Genomic DNA, 22,638 nt, shown 5'->3' with positions numbered 1-22,638 from the left:
ATTCTTTTTTTATTATCTGAGGATGGCTTGTCTGACCTTAATAGAAACTGTTCAGTGGTCCCCACTCCCCCAAAGTGGCGCCCAGGGCACAGGCCATACCTTAGATATGCCATGAACCCTGGCAGGAAGAAAGGGCAAGGAATGGGTCCCACACTGCCGTGACTGGATCCCTGTGAGTCTGCTTCAATCTCTCTCAAGTGGCAGAGCATGTATACACGGCAGTTTTTGTCTCTCTGCTTCATCTGCACAGTTTGAGCTGGTGTGCTCCAATGCCTGGAAGGTTGACCTGACCCAAGCTTGCCTGAACCTGGGCTTCATGATCGGAACAATTATCATGGGCTACACGGCGGACACGTATGTATAATGCTATTGACAATTTGAAATCAGTGGTGCAATGATCACATTTTAATGATTTAATTCTGAAATTGTTCCTCTTTTAGGCTTGGCAGAAAATTCAGCTTCTTGACTGCAACATTTGTAGCTTCGGTGATGGGGATTATCGTTACTTTCTTACCAAACTATATCTCTTTTGTGATCTTCCGAACGTTCCAGGGCGTATTCACTAAAGGATGCTGGTTGTGCGCCTATGTCCTCAGTAAGAATAATACTCTCACCTGCATGTTAGTAACACATGTCACATGTCTTTGTTGGTTTGTTTTAGCACAGTCGGTAAGTAGTTCTTTGAAGCTTTTTCACCACCCACCCTCGCACTCTGTTTTCCAGCTCTCTGACCATGCCCCTCCACCAGTGGTCACCTCCCAACCTGTCTCTACCTCTCCCACCTGCATCCATTCAGTATCCTCTCACCTAAAGATACAGTACAGGTAGACAGAGCAGTGAAGTGAGCATTTGGGATGCTTGCCTTCATGGTTCAGGCACTGAATACAAGAATTGAGACATCATGTTGAAGTTAAACAAGATGTTGGTGAGGACTCACTTGAAATATTGTGTGCAGTTTTGATCACCGACCGATAGGAATGATATTATCAAGATGGAAAGGATACAGAGGAGTTTATGAAGTTGTTGTCAGGATTAGGGAATTTGAGTTATGGTGACCTTGTCTGTTTCTCTATCCACAGATGCTGCCTGACCTGCTGAGTGTTTCCAGAATTTTCTGATTTTGTTTCTTGTCCAATTCTGTGTATTATCTTCAACAGCCCAGGATTTTGTTAATGGGAATCCAACTGAAACACACAACATTTTGCTGTCTAACCAGGTGTTAGAGGCATCAAAGAGGGGCAGATTCTTTCCTGCTTATCAATAGTGCTATGGACATTTTCTAGGATTCCTGTTTGGGATGAATGGGATAATCTGGGAGGCCATATTTCATCCAGGCAACTCCCATAAGGATCAAACCTTTGCCAACCCCCCACTTCCGCCCCCCCCCAAAACCTTTGCCAATGCCCCACACCCCCTCCCAAAAAAAACCTTTAAATTTGTTTCAAAGGCTGCAAGCAGATTGGACCTGCAACTTCTATAATGTGGCTTCGTGTAGCTTCCCCTGTAGGGATAGGCATAGAGCACCATCCATGATACTTTCTCTTGGGAAGAAGTTGTTGCATTATTAAAACCATATTTTTGTTCCAGTCACAGAACTCGTGGCTCTCGAGTACCGAAAGACTGTGGGCATTTTGTACCAAGTCTGTTACAGTGTGGGCATGATGCTGCTTCCTGCTGTTGCCTATTTTATCCCAGACTGGAGGAACCTGCAATTAGCAACCACCATTCCAAACTTCCTCTTCCTCACCTACTACTGGTAATATCTGAACAAATCGGTTATGCACAAGGGGATAAATCACATCGGGCTGGGCTGCGACAATGATGGGCTGTATTCCATTCATAGGTTAATTCCGGAATCTCCCAGGTGGTTGCTTTCTCAGAACAAGAATGCTCAAGCCATGGCTATTGTACGCAAGATGGCCAAAACCAACGGGAAAAGCCTCTCACAAAAATATGAGGTGATTACTTGAATATAGTGCATCAATTAACTTTTCAAAGACTCTTAGTTAGATTGGGTATGTGAAATGCAGCCAAGTTAAGAGAAAGTGTATTCAGTGGAGTCCATGGTTACGCAGAATGAGACACAGTAAAATTCTTTGTTTCACGTTATCCAGCCACGTCCACCTGTACGTAGCACAACAGGTAGTGCAAAAATGAAAATAAAAAGTGCAGGGGATAGTAAAACACCAAACTGCAGATGCAGCAATCTTGAGCAAACAATGAAATGCTGGAGCGATGGTGCCTGATCCACTGAATTCCACCAGTTTCCTTATGTGGGGGAGTGTTAGAGGGAAGCGTTAGCATTGAAGGGAAAAGTACAGTTAAACTGTGCAAGGCACCTACTTTTACTAAACAAAAAGTCTGTGCAAGAGCCTAATAACGTGAGGAAAGAAACTAATTCAGAGGTTTTTGATCTCAAGAACAGATACCTCCAGTCCAACGAGACGGAGGAAAAGAGAGTGTCACCAGGGAGTGACATGATCTTTCTTTAATGTGTTGGCTGTTTTCCTGAGATGGAGAAAAGGCAGGTTTGCATTGCCAAGAGCTGCAAGCTCCACTCTGTGAGAATCTTGTCCTTCCCCTTGATGTCGAGGGCCCAGGGTCAGGCAGGCTGCAGGGGCACTGAGGATGAGATGGATTTTGTCTGGTTAAAATTGGCACAGAACTGGACAGGACTGCAAGCATGAGGAGATGCTGAGAGGATTCAAGGTGATTTAGACACCTGGACTAATACAGAGTAGATGCAGTGTAATGTGGGTAAATGCAAAGTTATCTATTTTGGCAAAGGCAGCAGAGATGCAGAGTGTTAATTAACTATTGATAAATTTGGAAGGTTGATGTTCAAAATCTAGTCCTGGTGTACGTGCCACTCAGTCCTAAAGTGTAAGTGCAGTAAGAAGGCAAATAGTCTGTTGGCCTTTACAGCAAGAAAATTGAAGAATGTCTTGCTGTAAATATACAGGATCCTGGTTAGACTATGCTGGAGTACTGTAGTCAGCCTTGGTCCTCTTATTAAGGAAGGATATACTTGCAATAGAGAGCATTCAGTGGTTTTCCAGACGGATTCCTTGGATGGCGAAACTATGGTCCAGGGAGAGCTTAAACCTGTGTTAAGTGGACTTTAGAAAAATAAGAGATATCCTCAAAACACAACGTTCAGACAAGTCTCAATAGTCTTGATGCAATGGGAATGTGTCCCTTAGCTGTGGGTTTGAGAATGGGGAGTTGTAATCTCATATCATAGGGTCAGGCAGTTAGGACTGAGATGAGAAGATGTCAGCCTGAGGAACTTGTTACTGCAGTGGGCAATCACGGCCAAGTCGTTGAACGTGTCTCAGAAGGAGGTAGAGAAATTTTGAGACACGAGTTCATCAAGATTTGCAGGGTTAGGATGGATGGTCTACCAGGGACAACTTGAATACAGAGGGCTTGAAGGGCTGAATGACCTCTTCACGCTTCTATTTTCTGGGTTTTAATGTTTCTACTGTTGACTTGAAGATAACTGGAAAGTTTTCCAGTCTTGATCCAGCCAGGCTAAATGTTCCTTTTATCGACCCTCCGCTTTGTCCACAGTCTGTCTCAGTTAGTGAAAGCGCATGGAAGAGGGAGACTCGCGATTGGATGAGCCAGTTACTAGAGGGACCAGATGTGGCTAGGACATTCTAAATTAAACATTTAGAAACACAGTGTGGCAACAGGCCCTTCCAGCCCATGAGTTCGTGCTGCCCAAATACACCAATTAAACTACAAGTCCAATATATTTTGAAGAATGGGAGGAAACCCACACAAGCATGGGAGATCGTACAATCTACTTACAGACAGCACCAGATTCAAACCCAGGTCACTGACACTATAATAACATTGTGCTAACTGTGCCACCTTGTCATGTTATTAAGTGTGTTATGGAAGTTCCTCAACTCTGTTTCTCCATTAAACCCAGCGGGAAGATGATAAAGAGAATTCACTGTTGTATACATAATGTGCAGATGGAATGAAATTCTTACCTGCTGCAGTTGCACAGGTAAATTAAACATAACACAAGGATGTAAATTGCCAATTTGTTGAACCAGCAATCATAGAAGGAATGAGCAAACTGTTAAGAATGGACAATAGATGTGCACACAGTTGGGAAATGGAAAATTGTTGACATGTCAAATCTAAATACACTCAGGAGGTAATAGCAGGGAATTTTAGTTACTCAGTCATTTAGTGGGGAGCAGGTGGTGTAAACAATATGGAGGGCACAGAACTCTTGGATTATATTCAGGACTTTTCAAAAATGGTTTATAACAAGCTCAACAAAGGGATAGGAAGATGGGCTGGGTAATTCTGGATTTAGTTTTGGGTAGTTTCAGTATCTGTGGAGAGTTATTGCTTTTAAATTGAAGACCTTTCCCCAGAAGTGTGAAGCGTTAACATTCAAACATGGCTTGAGTCGCAGTAAAGAGGAGGAAACAGAAGAGGTGATGAGGTGGGGACCGTGAGAGAGCGAATGACACTAGTAGTGATGGTGTCTGCTGAGAGAGTCAGAGAGAGGCTGGATAATAGCAGCTGAGACGTCTAGTGAAAGTGAAAAGAGAAGCAGGAGAATAAGGAGATGAGACCTGCTGAAACTGAGATACAAAATCCAGAGAATGGAAAACTGAAACCAAGAAACGCTCGTTAAGCAGCATCCATGGAGAGAGCAACAATCAAAGTTTCAGATCAGTGACCTATCATTGGTTCTGATACAACATGGAAATATTGGATATCCAAAATCACTGAATTCATCATATGTCAAGACCGGAAAGCTGCAATGCCCAGACATAATTTTTTAAAATGTCAAAATTTTAAATGTTGACATATAGTAGAGTAACAGGCCATTTCGTCCCATGAATCCGTACCACCGTGGGAGGAAACCAGAGCGCCCTCCTCTCCTCACCCCGGGGAAAACCTAAGCAGACACGGGGAGAATGTGCAAACTCCTTACAGACAGCGTGGTATTTAAACCTCAGTTCTGATCGCTGGTGCTATAAAGGCGTTGCGCTAACCACTATGCCAACCATGCCACTCAAGATGAGGTATTGTCCCTCCAGCATGCACCTGGCTTTACTGTAACAGTGCAGGAAGCCACAGACTGGCAGGTGAAAGGGAACAGGAAGTTCAGGCTCACCGCAACAGAATGAACACAGAGCAGTCATAGAGCCTGCAACAGGTCTTCCCATGTTGAAGAATCGATACTGTGAATGCTAAATGCAGAACACTGAGGTTACAAGATGCATAAATGAATCACTGCTTCCCCAGAGGGACAGTTTGGGTCATGGGACTGGGTAGGGAGGAGGCACAATTCCAGCAGGTACATTGGCAGATATTATAAGCAGTTACTGAAGATGAAACAGAGAACCGGAGTCTCCCATTCTGGCAGTTGAGTGAGAATGAGAGGGGAAGGTAGGTCCATTGGTGGAAGCTCTTTGATGGCAGTGGAAATTGTGGAGGGTTGATGCAATGAATGCAGAGGCTGGTAAGTGGAAGGCGAATGCAAGTATTTTGCTGTGAGGAGAGGAGATGGTGCCAAGCATGAGCATGGGAATAAATATGGCTGAGAAGGTCATGTCTTTTTTTTCCAAATTTTATTTAAAAGATAACAAAAACATAACATGTATTATAGAAATAGTCAGAGAAAATTTTTCGTTAATACCCACCCCTACAGCCAGCTCCCTTAAGGGGAGCAAAAAAAATACATTTATATACATTTAAAAAATTATAAATGTTAACAATATTTCAAAGTATATCTAAATGCATATATTTCAAATATGAAGACCACTTACTAACAAAGAAGAATAATTATCATGTAAAGTATGTAATTCTTTCCATAACAACACATACTTTCAATTCATTATGCCAATGTGCTATATTAATCTCAGTATCATCTTTCCAAGTACTAGCAACACATTTATGCACTACTGATAACAGCCAATGTACAAAATCAATTTGAATTTTATCCACTCCCATTCCCCTTAACAAATATAGATTTCCCAACAAGAAAATCGTTGGATCAAACAGGAGTATAAAATTATATAATTTCTCCAAATCTACTTTAATTCCTTGCCAAAATGACTGAAATTTAACACAATTCCATACAGCATGTAAAAAAGTTCCAATACATGAACCACATCTAAAACAAGAATCCGAATTACTAAACCCATATTTTTGTTAACTTTTCTGGTGTCAAATATAATTGATGTAAAAAATTATACTTAACCATTCCATATCACATATTTGTCAATATAATTACATTGTCTGGACACATATTCACCCAATCTTCTTCAGGGAAAATAAATACTAAATCACTCTCCCATTTAAGTTTAGATTTCTCCCAATCTGGTTTATCCATACTATCTTGTAACAAATTATACATAACTGAAATATAACCCTTTTTCGGTATAGAGGAAATCAAAGATTCAAATCTCGACAAAGGAGGTAAAATCATCTCTTTACCATAATTAACTTTTATCAGAGCCCTAAGTTGATAATACACAAACATAGAATTTACAGGTATATCAAATCTTTCTCTTAATTGGTTAAAAGAAAGAAATTTCCCCTTTACAAAACAATCTTGTATTGTCTTTATACCTTTAGAATCCCAAATCTTTAAATGATTATTAAACATTGAAAAAGGAATAAGCTGATTATTATACAATGGAGTTAAAATAGATAATTTATCTTTCAACCCTAACACCCTATTTTTTTAACCAAATCTTTAATAAATGCTTCAATATCGGCCTATCGTATTGTTGTAACAAAATCAAATTTCAACAAAATATAAATTAATGTATTTCAAACCTAGGAATACATGCCATTTCCTCTTTAGTCAGCTAGGAGGCTGATCTAAATCCATCGATCTACTAACAAACTTCAACTGGGCCGCTTCATAATAATTTTGAAAATGTGGTAGTTGTAGTCCGCCCAATGTATACTTCCATGTAAGTCTATGCAACGCCATTCGAGCTAGTTTACCTTTCCATAAAAACTCTCGCTCTGCTTTATTCAAATCTTGAAAAAATCTCCTTAGAAAGTAAACAAGGTAGTGACTGGAATAAATATTGAATTCGAGGAAAAAATATTCATTTTAATACAATTAACCCGACCAATCAAAGTTAATGGAAGATCTTTCCACTTAATCAAATCTGCTTTAATCTGTCTTAATATAGGTACATAATTTATTTGATATAATGATTGATAATTCCTATCCATAAACACAGCTAAATATTTAATTTTACTTGTCCACCTTAAGTTTGTAATTGTTTTAAATTCAGAATAATCTCCCACTCCAACTGGTAAAATTTCACTTTTATCCCAATTAACTTTATATCCTGATAATTCTACAAATTTCAACAAACACTCTTGCAATTGTTTCAACGACCGTTCCAGTTCTGTCAAGTATACCAACACATCGTCTGCAAACAAATTAATTTTATATTCTTCATTCTTAACCCTCATCCCTCTAATTTTGTCATTTTGTCTAATAACCTGAGCCAACAGTTCAATAACCAATGCAAATAGGACTGGCGACAATGGGCAGCCCTGTCGAGTTGAAAGAGTCAATTTAAATGGTAAAGAAATCTGTCCATTTGTCACCACTCTAGCAATCGGGTTCGTAAATAAAATCTTAACCCAACCAATAAAAAAAGGGCTGAATTTAAATTTCTCTTAACACTTTAAATTAAAAAATCCCACTCAACCCTATCAAAAGCTTTTTTGGCATCTAATGGTTAGGTTGCTTTCGATATGCATTGACCAAAGTAACTAATCGAAATATATTGTCTGATGCATTTCTATTCTTAATAAAACCTGTTTGATCAATATGTACCAATTTAAGCAAATATTTAGCAAGTCTATTAGCTAATACTTTTGCTATAATTTTATAATCCACATTTAATAAAGAAAAAAGTCTATACGAAGACACTTTTAATGGATCTCTATCTTTTTATTGGAATGACAGTTATTAAAGCACTGGAACATGATTCTGGTAACTTCTGATCTTCAGTAACTTTATTCAACACTTTTCCAAATTCATTCGAAAAATCATCATAAAAAAAGTTTATAAAATTCCACAGGGAATCCATCGTCCCCTGGAGACTTTCCATTAGGCATTTCCTAAATAGCTTCCTTAATTTCAAAATCCATAAATGGAGATTTCAATTCCTGAACATCATTTCCATCTAATACTGGTAACTTTAATTTAGATAAGTAAGAATCAATAGAACCATTATCCTGTTTCCCCTCAGAAGTATATAATTTTTGATAAAATGAATAAAACTGTTCATTAGTTTCCTGAGGCTTATGTTATTATTGAATTCTTCTTAACAGCATGAATAGTCCGAGACACCTGTTCGGCTTTCAATTGCCATTTAATTCCCCCAACTCATAATAACGTTGTTTAGATCGATTAATTTAGCGCTCAAACTGATAAGTTTGCAAAGTATTATAATGCAATTTCAATCTCTCTAATGCAACTTTTTTAAAATCTTCTGTTACACCTTTCTGAAAATCCTTCTCTAACTCGGCAATCTTATTTTCTAACATTAAACTTTCTGCCATATATTGTTTCTTAACTTTTGTAGAATAACTAATGATCTCCCCTCTCAAATAAGCTTTTAAAGCATCCCATATTACAAAATGACTATCCACAGAATTAACATTTTCAGTCAAAAATTTTTTTAAATCTGCTCTTTAACAAAAGTAACAAACTCTGGTTTCTTCAATAACATGACATTAAACCTCCATCTAAATGACAGATGTACTACCTCCGAACTTGCACAAGAAAAAAGTAATAGTGAATGATCTGATATAACTCTACTTTTATATGCAGCTCGTAATACTCTACCTTGTAAATGTGCTGATACCAAAAATAAATCAATTCTAAAAAAACAGATCATGTCTCGAAGAATAAAAAGAGAAATCACTCTCTGTAGGATTAACTTTTCTCCACCAAATATCCACCAAATTAAAATCTTTCATTAACACATTAATTTGTGCTGCCATCTTTGATTTCCTTATACTTTTTGGATTTCTGTCCAATAAAGGGTCGAGAACACAGTTAAAATCACCACCAACTAAAATATTTTCATTAGTTTGAGTTAACAATTTAAAAAAAGCTTCTGAAATAAACCGCTCATCTATATTAGGGGCATAAAGATTCAACAAAGTCCACAATTCAGCAAAAATTTTACAATTCACTTTTAATACTCTGCCAGCATACCTCTCTGAAGATTCAAATTCAAATGGTAATTTTTTTATGAATCAAAATCGCTTTTCATCTTGCCTTAGAATTAAAAGAAGAAAATTAATTGGATTATTTATCCCCTGCACATTAAAAGTTGCAAAATTCAATTGAGACATCTGTTTTAACTACTAATATATTTACACACTATATTTCCCCTCTATAATTATTCCAAAAAAGAAAGACCCCCTCAAAAAAAAACCCACCCAAACGTAGTAATACCCTAAAAAACTGGGTGTCGTGAGCTCTATCCAATTCCAAACCTTCAGGAAAAAGCTCTTTACCCAGCACCTCTGGGATCCAGTGCTTAAATTTTTTATAGGGGCAGCACCTTCAATATCCTCTGGGAGACCAACTATTTTCACATTATTCCTCCGACTTTGATTTTCCAATGAATCAATCTTCTTCATTAAATCTCTTTTCTGAATCCCCCAATCTACAAAAGAACCTTCCACTTTTTCCATTTTTTTTCTCTATTACTTTCTACCTGAGTTTGACACTCAGAGAAAGCTGTTTCAATTTTCTTAAAATTATCTTGCACAGTATCAACTGATTTTATACTTTTATTAATATCACTTTTAACTACAGTCATTTCCTGTTTCACAGTTGACATTTCATCACACAAAGTATTCATTTTTATTTTCATCTCCATAAATCCTTGATTCATTTGAATTGATATTTGTTTTGACATATTATGCATTTGCTGCATTTGACAAGCAATCCCTTCCAAAACAGTGAACACTGAATCCAGTCCAGATTCCACTTCCACTTTTTGAGATTCATCTTCTTTAACTGCAAGCTCCTCCTTCTGGATGAATTCCAATAAGTTAAGTTTCTCTTCTTCCTCAGTCATTGTAGGTCCCTTGGCTGAGTGGCTGCGGTTCTGGACACCTGACACCGGCACCCCGGTCTTCGGGATGCCGGCGTTCGGGCTCCCCCACAGCACTGACTTTTTCCAGCAGCTCTTAGACCCTCAATGCCACACGCAGGCCAAGCAAGGCAGTCTGACACGCAGAGGTATCCTCTGACGTTACCCTGCGCGCCACCGGGTCGCCCAGTGAGGTCGCGGGTTCCCTTATCGGCCATGCCGCCCACATGCACGGCTTCACGTGAACGTGGGTCGCCACAGCCGAACTCACTGATGTGCCGGCGCCATCTTGCTGATGCAGGATCGGCACCAGAGTCAAACTCAAATGGGCTGGAGTCCTCTGAGGCTTGGAGACTCCCAGCAACGACTCCATGGATTCAGCTATGCAGGTAGGCCTCAATTCTTCGGTAGTTTTTTCTGAAGCTGAAGTTTAAACTTTTTCACATTGGATCCCATCATAAAGCATTGGTATTTAAATAACTGTAAATCTTATTTTTAATCACTTTGATACTATTAAAAAACCAGGTATTTAATGATCCAGCTGGGGAGAGGTGGAATACACGTCTTCTTTCTACACCATCTTCTTTCTCCACCCCTGAGAAGGTCATGTCTGATGAGCTGAAAACTGAGCATTGTCCTATGGGCATTTAATGGGAACATTGTGATTTGTCTCTTGTTTAGAAAGTTGAGGAGAACGATGAGGACCTTGGCCACCCATCATTCGTGGACCTGGTACGAACTCCTCAGATAAGAAAACACACCCTGATCTTGATGTACAACTGGTGAGCTGGTGGTTCTCAAGTTTTTTGATCCCATAACAGTCACTGGGACGAGCCATCTTCTACTCTGAAAAGTGTTATGGCGGCTTAAGTAAAAAACACTCTGAACAAAGGGTGAATGTTAAGGACGTGAGAAACTAACAATGATTTAGCCTTCTAGACTATGCCCTCACAATTCCTGTCGAGTTTCAAATGTGGGTTGAGACTCTACTGGGGCAATGGGGTCTTGGACTAGATGGGGAGGGACTGGTTAAATTCCACTTGCCATTCCTCTTCTCAACTTTCCAACAGATCTGCATCCTGCTGCGGCCTTAAACAACTTCCGTCACTCCCCACAACATTGCAGCCTCCAAGTGGGATCTGAGTCCATGACTGAAAGTTGAGAAGATCTCAAGTGGTTGGAAGAAGAAATTAGGATAATAGTTTGTGGAGACAGATTGACCAACTGGATCATTAGAAGGATGAGGAAAGGGTTGTTTGTTCTGTTGGACCTTTTTTTTTCAAAGCTCATTAGACCGTGAGTTTGGTTGTTGTACACAGTAACATTAATGTCACCCATGTGTGGATTGGTAAAATGTGCTCTGCTACTCTGTAGTTGTGCAATGCTCCACAACATCAGGTAAACAAGATTCTACACTTTTGGTCTCCTCATTTAAGAAAGTATCCATTGGTAATGGACTTGAGCCACAGAAAATTCAGGGAAATAATTGGTGGGTGAAGGGTCTGAAATAAGGCTAAGCAAACACTTGTTGGTGCTTGGAAGAGTGAGAGGTGACCTTATAAAAAACACAGACATCTCTGAGAGGACTGAATAGAGCTGTTGGTTCTTAGGACTGTTAAAGTTCATAGACCACAGGCAGGAAAGTGGATGTGAACATAGAACATAACAGCATAGGACAGGCCCCTCAGCCCATGATGTTGTGCTGATCTGAATAAAGCTACTAAACAATCTATGCTTCCCTACCCTACACCCATAACCCCCTATTTTTCTTGCATTCATGTGCTTGTCTAAGAATATTTTAAATGCCCCTATGGTTCCAGCCTCCACCACCACCTCTGGCAATGCATTCCAAACACCCATTATTCTCTGTGTAAAAGAAAAACTTACCCCTGATCTCTCCCAAATATATGCAATTGTGTCAGCCACAGTAATATTGGATGGCAAAGCAGGCACGAGTGGTATATTCCTGCTCTTCTTTCTTCTGTCATATTAGAATGTTACCTTCTACTTTTCTGCATTCTTTGTGGAAATATATCCTCGCCCTCCTTAACCCAGTGCTCTTCACTGATTCAGTGCTTGTCAGAGTCATACAGCATAGAAACAGCCCCTTCAGCCCTCCAAGTCTGTACTGACCACCAATATACACAAATCCCACATTAATCCCTTTATATTCTCTCCACATCACCATCAACTCCCCTCAGATTCTATCCCTCACCTGCACACCAGGCCAATTTATTATGGCCACTTAACTTACCAACTCGCATGTCTTTGGGATGTAGGTGAAAATTAGAGCTTCCAGAGGAAACACCAGTGGAAATTCAAGCATTCATCGGGATTGAGCTCAGCTCAATTGCGAGTCAAAGGTTCAACAATCTGAGCCCCTTTGACACCCTCAACATATGCAAACTTTGGTTAAGTAATTTCTCAATGTCTACTTTTGCAAAGGAGGAAAAACCCAACACCCAACCCCAACCAACCAATTTTCCCTTGCAACCGCTGCAATCGTGTCTGCCTGTCCTGCATCGGACTTGTCAGCCACAAACGAGCCTGCAGCTGACGTGGACTTTTTACCCCCTCCATAAATCTTCGTCCGCGAAGCCAAGCCAAAGAAGAAAAACTTTTGTTCTCTCTCTCTCTCTCTCTCTCTCTCTCTCTCTCTAACAATAGTATATCTCTCTCTAACAATAGTATATAAATCTCTCTCTCTCTAACAATAGTATCTCTCTCTCTCTCTCTAACAATAGTATCTCTCCTCTCTCTCTCTCTAACAATAGTATCTCTCTCTCTCTCCTCTCTCTCTCTCTATAACAATAGTACCAAATTAACATCACCACAAATGGACCTCCTCCTTTAAGACATCTCCCACCTGTTTATGGAACACTTTCCTTTACATGTTAAATTAAGAGCCCTCCCCCCCACCAGGAAGGTCACTGGGTCACAAATTGTGCAGGAATAAAGAAAAACTCAATGGTGAAGATTTCTGGATACCAAAACTAACACTGGATATTTTTAAGACTTATTTCATTCTTTGTTTTTATTATTCATTGATTCCAAATTAGGCATTACAAAAGTCAGTGAATAGAATAGATGAATTTAATAGAAATAATGTCAAAGGACTGATGATTTCTACCTGTGGATGCTGCTGACCTACTGAGTTCCTCCAGCAGATCATTGTTTACCAAAGGTTTATTACACCTGCCTGGTTGTGCAAGCAACAATGATATATTCGAGAATGAGGATTGATTGTTCCCCAAATTAGAAAGATTATGGTCTTCACAAAGGTGAAAGGGAACATTAAAGGGAACTTCTTTATGCAGAAAGTAGTGAGTAAATTAAATGAGTTGCCAGCTGAAGTGATGAATTTTGACTTTTAAGGAAAATTTGGATAGGTACATGATTGAGAGAGTTATGACAAGCTATTGTCCAGGTGTCGGTCAATAGGACTGGGCAAAATAATAGTTCAGCCAGAGTAGAAGGGTCAAGGGGTCTGCTTCTGTGCTGTAATGTTGTGGTTCACAATGGAGCATTATCATCGTCTCTCACTCTTCTTCAACTTCATTGAGTGCAGGTTGAATCTTTTCTCACATCCCCTGGGATGCTCTTGGCTAGCAGTTGGTAAGATGCCCCTGGACTAATCTGATGTAATTTCACTCTAGGTTTGCCTGTGCTTTGGTTTACCAAGGACTGGTCATGCGTTTGGGAATACTGGGCGGAAACATTTACCTTGACTTCTTCATCGCTGGAGCTGTGGAGATCCCGGCAGCAATTCTCATCCTCCTGGTCATTGAGCAGATTGGTCGACGCCTGCCCTTTGCGACTGGTGGCCTGTTATCAGGGGCTTCCTGTCTGGTGGCAGCCTTCATACCGAAGAGCAAGTACCACTGAGACTGTATCCCATCCAGGCTAATTCTGTAATCTCGTCCACTTAATCAGGCATTCACCACATAAGAATAGAATGCAATCACTTAGTGCCCAAGGTAGCAGTTCTGTCCATCACCTTATGCTTGCAGCCAATCAGTCCATGGAACTGCCTTTTCCTTCAATTTATTCTCTTTACAAGTATTCATAAATGTCCTCTGCCATTTGTTGCTGTTGAATTTATTTTCTTTTTTGAACAGATCAAAACTTGTGCAATTAATGTTCCATCCACCCAACCCTCTCTAGAGCCAATTCTTTTTAGACAAATAATACTGTCCAGAGATTGCAGTTCCAGACCACTCACAAGCCTGATTGAATTCTTTGAGGATGTAACAAAGCACACTGAGGAAGGTATAGTGTTGTATATAGTCGTGCATATGGATTTCAGTAAGGCAAATGATAAAGTTCCCATGCAAGGCTCGTTTAGAAAGTAAGGTGGCATGGAATCCAAGAGGGCCTTGCTTTGTGAATACTGAACTGGCTTGCCCACAGAAGGCAGAGGATGGTTGTAGATGGTTCATATTCTGCAAAGAGGTCCGTGACCAGCGTTTTTCTGCAGGGATCTGTTCTTGAATGTTTCCCTTTGTGAATTTTATGAATTACCTGGATGAGGAAATGGAAGGGTGACTTAGTAAGTTTGTGGATAATATGAAAGTTGGTTGTGCTGTGGATAGTCTGGAGGGTTGCCAGAATTTACAAAGGGACATTGATTGGATGCAGAGAGGTGGCAGATGGAGTTTAACTGAAAAAAAAGTGTTAAGTGGTTAATTTCAGAAGGTCAAATGTGAAGAAAGAATACAATGTTAATGGGAGGACTCAGCAGTGTAGAAGAACTAAGATTTTGGGGTCTGTGTCCATAGGACATTCAAAGCTGCTGCACAGGTTGATCGTGTTGTTAAAAATGTGCATGGTGTGTTGGCCCTCATTAATCGTGAGATCAAGTTCAAGAGCTGTAAGTTAATGGTACGGTTCTAGAAGACCTTTGTTAGATCCCACTTAGAATATTGTATTCAGTTCTGGTCACCTCACTACAGGAAATTTGTGGATTGTGTTACAGAGGAGATTTACAGGGATTTTGCCTGGATTGAAGAGCTTGCCATATGAGGATAGGTTGAGTGAAATGGTCTTTTCTCCTTTGAGTGGTGGGGAATGAGAGATGACCTGATAGAAGTGCATAAGATTATGAGAAGCATTGATTGTGTGGATGGCCAGAGGCTTTTTTCCCATGGCTGAAAATGCTGTCATGAGGGGACATAGTTTTAAGGTGCTTGCAAGTAAGTATAGGGGGGGATGTAAGAGGTAAATTCTTCAAACAGAGAATGGTGGGTGCATGGAATGAGCTGCCAACACTAGTGCTGGGAGTAGGTACAGTAGGATCTTTTAAGAGACCATTAGATAGATACATGGAACAGAGAAAAGGAGGGTTATATAGTAGAGAAATTCTAGACAGTTGTTAGAGTAGGTTATTAGGTCAGCACACAACATTGTGGGCCAAAGAGCCTGTAGATTTCTATATTCTAATCCTTTCTCTATACATGCCCATTGCCCATACCAAAGGCCTAAAAGCTCTTTTTCTCACCCTCAACAACTTTTCATTTGACTCATTGCATTTTCTCCAAGGGTAGTCATGGGTCCCAGCTATGCTTGCTTTTTGTTGGCTACATGGAGCAATCCATTCTACAAGCCTACACAGGCAAGGCTCCTCAACCCTTCCTCTGCTACATCAATGACTACTTTGGTTTTGCCTTGTGTATCCATGATGATCTCATTGATTTCATCCACTTTGCTGCCAACTTCCACCCCACCCTCAAATTCACTTGGTTCATCTCTAGCAACACTCTCCCTTTCCTTGATTTCTGTTTCCATCTTGGGAGCCAAACTCTCGATAGACATCTTTTACAAACCCACCAACTCCCACAGCTACCTTGAATAAACCTCTTCCCATCCTGTCCCCTGTAAGGATTCCATTTTATTCTCTTAATTCCTTTGTCTCCATCACATCTGCAGGGCAAGGAACTCCCATGCCAGATCATTGGAGATATCTGCCTTTCTCAAAAAACATGGCTTTCCCTCGACCACCATCAACCCAGCACTTACCCGTATATCCTCCATTGCCCACACATTTTCCCTGGCCCCATCTGCCCCCACACACAAGGACAGCATTCTTCTTATCCTCACTTACCACCCCACCAGCATCTGTATCCAATACATCCTCCTATGCCATTTCTGCCACCTTCTGCAAGGACCACTCCCTCCATGTCTCCGTCCTCCACTCATCCCTCCCCACCAATCATCCCCTGACATCTACCTCTGTGACCACAGGAGATCCTCTACATGTGCCCACAACTCCTCCCTCACCACCATTTGAGTCCTTCCAAATTTGTAAATCTGCATGGGTCGTTGACTGTATCTGGTGCTCCCGTTGTGATCTCCTCTACATTGAAGAGACTGGGCGAAGACTGGGAGATTGCTTTGATGAGCACCTTGGCTTTGTCCACTGCAATAGTGTGGATTTCCTGGTGGTCACCCATTCCAATTCCTCATTCCATTCCCTTGCTCACATGTCTGTCCATGGTCTCATGAACTGCCAGAAAGAGACCACCCACAAATTAGAGGAACAATATCTCATCTTCCATCTGGGCACCCTCCAACCAGATGGTGTTCATATCAACTTCTGTTTTCATTAAACACCCCCTCCCTTCTTCCCCCATAACCTTCCCCCAGCTCTGTCCCTCTCCTTTTTCCCTGTCTCCTTTCACACCTTTGCCCTTATCATATCCAATTAATGCCTTTTGTTGGTCTTGACTCCTTCCCCAGCCAGCATTGTCTCTATTCTGATAGAAACATAGAAGATAGGAGGAGGAGTAGGTCATTCGACCCTTCGAGCCTGCTCCGCTATTCAATGAGATCATTGCTGACCTTAAAGTTCAGTACCCCGTCCCCGCCTTCTCTCCGTAACCTTTAATACCCTTATACTGAAGAAATATATCTAATTCCCTCTTAAATATATTTAATGAACCTGCCTCTACTGCCCTCTGTGGCAATGAATTCCACAGATTCACCACCCTCTGGGTAAAGAAATTCCTCCTCATCTCGGTCCTAAATGATTTGCCTATTATCCTCAAACCATGGCCCCGGGTTCTGGATTTTCCCATCATTGGAAACATCCCATCTGCATCCATTCTGTCCAGTCCTGCCAGAATTTTATATGTCTCTATGAGATCCCCTCTCAATCTTCTAAACTCCAGCGAGTACAATCCCAATTTGCGCAATCTTTCCTCATAAGTCATTCCTGCCATTCCAGGTATCAGCCTGGTGAATCTCTTCTGCACTCCCTCCATTGCAAGAACATCCTTCCTTAGATAAGGTGACCAAAACTGCACACAATACTCCAGGTGTGGTCTCACCAAGGCCCTGTACAGCTGCAGTAAGGTATCCTTGTTCCTATACTCAAACCCCCTTGATATGAAGGCCAACATACCATTTACCACTGGAGCTTCCTGACCCCCTCTTCCGTGCACACAACCCCTCCTAGCTTAGTGTCATCTGCAAATTTGGAGATATTACATCTAATCCCCTCATCCAGATCATTAATGTAAATTGTGAACAGCTGGGGTCCCAGTACAGATCCCTGTGGCACCCCACTGGTCACCGCCTGCCACTCAGAAAACGAGCCATTTATCCCAACTCTCTGTCTTCTACCTGCCAGCCAGTTCTCAATCCATATCAATACTTTTCCCCCAATCCCATGAGCCTTGATTTTGTAAGCCAGTCGTTTATGCGGGACCTTATCGAAGGCCTTTTGGAAGTCCAGGTACACCACATCAATTGGCTCTCCCCCATCTATTTTACCTGTCACCATCTCAAAGAATTCCAATAGATTTGTCAAGCACGATTTACCTTTTGTAAATCCATGTTGACTCCGTCCGATCCCTTCTCTGCTAGTCATATGCTCCGCTATTACATCCTTAATAATGGATTCCATCATTTTGCCCACTACTGATGTTAGGCTCACCGGCCTATAATTCCCCGCTTTTTCTCTACCCCCCTTTTTAAATAGTGGGGTAACATTAGCTACCCTCCAATCCATGGGTACTGATCCTGAGTCTATTGAGTTCTGGAAAATAATTCTTAAAGCATCTGCTATCTGAATGGCCACTTCCTTGAGTACCCTAGGATGTAGATTATCAGGCCCTTGGGATTTATCTCCCTTCAATCCCATCAATTTCCCCAAGACCATGTCCTTAGAGATACTGATTTCTTTCAGTTCCTCCCTTGCATTAGTCTCTATGTTTCCCAACATCCTTGGGAGGTTATTTGTATCCTCTCTTGTAAAAACAGAACTAAAGTAAGAATTTAATTGGTCTGCCATTTCCTTATTCCCCATTATATATTCCCCTGATTCCGACTGCAAACATGTATTTCCTACTTATTGCTTATTCTGGTTATTTGTTGCTTATTCCTTGAAGAAGGGCTCAAGTCCAAAACATCAGCAATCTATCTTTGTCTTCTATGGATGCTGAAAGACTGGCTGAGTTTCTCCAGCATTTTGGTGTGTTTTTACTACCAGCATAGTGTCTGTAGACTTTAATGTTCACTCTAATCCCTTCTCACCTGTTAAAGCTGCCTTGATCTTGCCTAGTGTGGTAAGAACTTGGTCCATTGAAACCTGCCTTTTGGAGGAGGGGGAGGAGCCCCTTTAACTTGCCCTGATCCTGCCCCTGTAAATGTGCCAGTGGTTGCTCACTCAATTAGCAATCTACAATAAGTTAAATTAATCTTTTTTAATAAACATCATGGACTCTGGATATCACCTGACTGTTAAAAATTTTGCTCATGATACTTATCTACATTCTCTTAATGTAGGTGTCAACTGGTTAGCAATGGCAATTGCCTTTGTGGGAAAACTGGGTATTACCATCAGCTTTGAAATGGTGGTATTTATGAATGCTGAATTATACCCGACCTTCATGAGGTGTGTATGAAGTGGAAATTATTCTCCTCACAGTCTATTAATGAATTTACAGTTAGACAGTAAAAGGATGAAATTTGGTCTCTGCTCATAAATTGGAAACGTGTGAGTAAAAAGGTTCCTTTTCCTTGCAGAAACCTTGGTGTATCGGTCTGCTCTGCCCTGTGTGACATTGGAGGGATTGTCGCTCCATTCATTGTTTACCGCCTAGCTAATGTCTGGACAGAACTGCCTCTGGTAGTTTTTGGTGAGAGCCTTGCATTTACTGGGCAGCTTTTTAATGAGTGCAGAGTTTGGTGAAGCAAGAACATGATATAATGCAGTCAGTGCATCTCTCCAAGTCCCATTGCCAGTGCAATGGTAACAGCCAGCCTAAAATCTGTTTTCACAGGCTGACCACCTCACTGACATTTCTTCTCTCAATGCTCACTGATGCCAAGTTCTAATTGAAAGTCATCAAATGTTTTTATAAGCAAATATCAACGATAACCCACAACCCTCGGACTGGCCTAGGTCATCAAATGTTGACTCTACTTCTCTCATCACGGAGGTTGCCTGACCTGATGAGTGTTTCCTGCATTTCCGTCTTTTTTGCCACTTCTCCTTCTCCAGGTCAGAGAAATGCCTCCAGTGTCTCCGTGTGTGAACTGACCTCACCGCCAACAATGCCATTATCAACAGCACCACCACCTTATTTTAACAATGACAGCACAGCCATTGAGGACAGAATGCCTGCTGTGCAGTTTGTGAGCCTGAGTTACTAGTTCAGTAATTTCACATCTGTGGTGATAAATTACGAGTGGACTTGAATGCTATTCTTGTGGTCATCTGTCTATGTTGGATGTTCTTTAGTTTGTACATGCTAAATATTTTCCTCAACCTTACTTGAGCAGCAGATTTTTGAAAGACAATTCATTGGACATGAATCTTTTGAGGGGATGATTCCTCATGAACTACCTGATCCAGGGTGAGCCAAGGCCAAATATGATGTCCTCCTTCATGATGCTGCCTTGCAGTGTTGTGTTGATGGCATAGAGTTTAGAGCAGGGAACAGGCCATTTGGCTCAACTTGTCTATTTAAGTTTTCCAAGTTGTCTAGTTGATTTGGTGCTCTTTGCCAGTGTTTAGCCCGCATCCCTTTGAGCCTTTCCTATCCATGTACCTATCTAAATATCTTTTAAATGACATGAAACACATTAAATACAAGGCATCATGCAGACAAACACTGCAGAAGAGATCTCAGTCGTGGTGAAATGTCCTTCAAATTTAATTTGATGACTTTATTTGTTGGGTTCACTGCCCTTTCTCTACCATATTCATTCATTCTCAGGAGTGATTGGTTTGGTTGCTGGTGGTTTGGTGCTGCTCCTGCCTGAGACAAAGGGACTGAAATTACCCGATACCATTGAAGAGATTGAGAACATCAGCCGGTGAGTACCCAAGTGCTGTGCCAGGTGTGTCTGTGATGCTCATGTCCTGAACCTTCCTTCGTATTGATGCATGGTCAGTTTATCACTGTTGTGTTTTCTGCTCAGTCTGGCTGAGGTGTTCATCCCAAACCCCAACCCATCCCCAATGACTGGCTCAGGAGAGGAAGGCTGTTTACTCTCTGCTTGTTAGGGAGGAACAAATGAATCCTCAACAACTTTTCCCAGATCCGGACCTCAGTGGGATACTGGAATGATGTGAACTGACCTGGAATATGACATAATTGGGGATAAGATTATAATATTGGATGTCAACACAAGATTATGACCCAAAACTCCAGAGCCTCCCCCACCCTCAACCCCAATATCACCCTTTGCCTGAATTGTCCAGACACTGTTCCTCTGACTTGGAGATCAGGAAGCACAGTTAATGGGTTGCTTGGACCCAAGGCTGCAATGTTGGGAATATTTAGTCATGGGCAGCACCAGAGCAGCTAGCACATTATTCCCAACCAATCAAAACCAATACAGACTTCCCTTCAAATCTATTGCTGCAGTGAAACTCTGTGGATGTGGAGTTTGGTGGATTCTCTGGATTATTGGATGGAATTCACACTTAATATCCCAACACTTTAACTGACTTTTTTAAAAAAAGTTACACAGTTTGATAATAAATTTTCCAGAAAACAATGAGTTGAAAGGTCACAGTGAGAAGGGGGAGTGGGGTAATGGAGTAGGGAAGGATGATGGGTAGATGGGGACAACATGGGGAGGGGGTAGGGGCTTGGGTTGTGTGTGTGGGTGATAGGTAGATGCAACCAGTTGGGGGGGGTGTGGTGCAAATTGAGTAATGGGGGCTGGGAAAGAGATGGAAAGGACCTAGGTACATCAGGAGACAGAAAAGGACCAGAGGAGTGAGGGACACCAGAGTCTGAAGATCGATGTTCAATGGATGGGTTGTCTTGGCAGAATACAAGGTGATGTTCCAAGAGCTACATTTGGCCTTGCATCTTCAGGTTACAGTCTCATGACCATCACAGACCTACTCACTTCTGGAGTTCTCCACAGCCTCCGACCTTATGGTGCCCCAACCCACAATCCACGAACAGTTTCTTTTCCCTCCCCACCCCACCCCTAGTCACTTTCCACTCCTCTCCACATTTTGGCCACTTCTTGTTCCCTGGCCCATCCCATCTCATGGAATGTTCAGTTTCCATGTACCTACACCTTTATCAAGAGGACCTTGGTGCTCTCTGTTTCTATCTGGGCCATAGATCTGATGATCCAGCCTGCAAAATGTGCTGAGATGCATTGCACTACAACTTACCCATGCAGCTGACTCACCAGCCCTGAGCTAACGCGACCATCACAAATAGAGATTGCATTGTTGAGAGTAATAAAACATGAAAATCTACAGACACCATGGTTGAAATATAAACATAATGCTGGAGAAATTCAGCAGGTCAGTGTCCTTTAAATAGAAAAGATAAAAATGCTTAATCGATGTTTTGGACTTGAGCCCTTCATAAAGGTATTGAAAAATGCGGCAGGCATCCGAATAAAAGAGTAAGGGGGAGGCGTGGTCACAAAGGCAGGAGGTAATAGGTGGAGAAGGAAGGGAGGACAGGGCAGTAAGCAAGGGGGGGGGGATGGCTAGATGAATAGAGAGGGAAGGGGGTGGAGAGCTGGAAGGGGGAAGGGATGGGTAAAGGAAAACATGTTAGTAGAAACCAGAAAAGTTGATATTAATGCCATCCAGCTGGAGAGTGACCAGATGTAAAATCAGTTGTTATTCCTCTAGCTTACGGGTGGTCTTGGTGGGATAGTACATGAGGCCCTGGACAGTCATGTGAGTATGGAAGTGTGATGCAGAACTAAAATGGTTGGCCACTGGAAGGTCCCTGTCTCTGGTGCGGATGGAGCAAAAGTCTATCCGATGTAGAGAAGGCCACAAAGGTAGCACCAGATGCAGTAAGTCAAACTGCGGATACACAAGTGAAGTATTGCTTCACTTGAAAAGCGGGGCTGAATTAAGGTATTGCGGTTCCTGTAGCAAATATTTAAAATGGGCCCTAAATAGTGTTGGCTCAAGCAACCGCGGTAAGGGGGAAAACACTTAAACTGAAATTGCTCTGCTCCCCTCCCCCCTCCACCATTCTTCTCCTCCCCCCCCCCCCCCCATTGCCCTGTT

General features: G+C 41.5%; 1 protein-coding gene across 1 annotated transcript in view; it reads left to right on the top strand.

Annotated features, from left to right (window-relative positions):
* The window catches only part of slc22a2 (solute carrier family 22 member 2), a 33,223-nt gene that overhangs the window by 3,702 nt on the left and 6,883 nt on the right, over positions 1-22,638 (top strand). The window contains exons 2-10 of the mRNA XM_069930409.1: positions 251-354; positions 441-595; positions 1,588-1,756; positions 1,844-1,958; positions 10,812-10,912; positions 13,787-14,001; positions 18,915-19,023; positions 19,155-19,267; positions 20,351-20,450. Of these exons, the coding sequence (XP_069786510.1) occupies positions 251-354; positions 441-595; positions 1,588-1,756; positions 1,844-1,958; positions 10,812-10,912; positions 13,787-14,001; positions 18,915-19,023; positions 19,155-19,267; positions 20,351-20,450 (1,181 nt within the window). The remainder of the gene's footprint in view (positions 1-250; positions 355-440; positions 596-1,587; positions 1,757-1,843; positions 1,959-10,811; positions 10,913-13,786; positions 14,002-18,914; positions 19,024-19,154; positions 19,268-20,350; positions 20,451-22,638) is intronic.

Source organism: Narcine bancroftii, chromosome 4, assembly GCF_036971445.1.
Source record: "Narcine bancroftii isolate sNarBan1 chromosome 4, sNarBan1.hap1, whole genome shotgun sequence".
Lineage (NCBI taxonomy): Eukaryota > Metazoa > Chordata > Chondrichthyes > Torpediniformes > Narcinidae > Narcine > Narcine bancroftii.
This window is presented reverse-complemented; position numbering and strand designations above follow the sequence as displayed.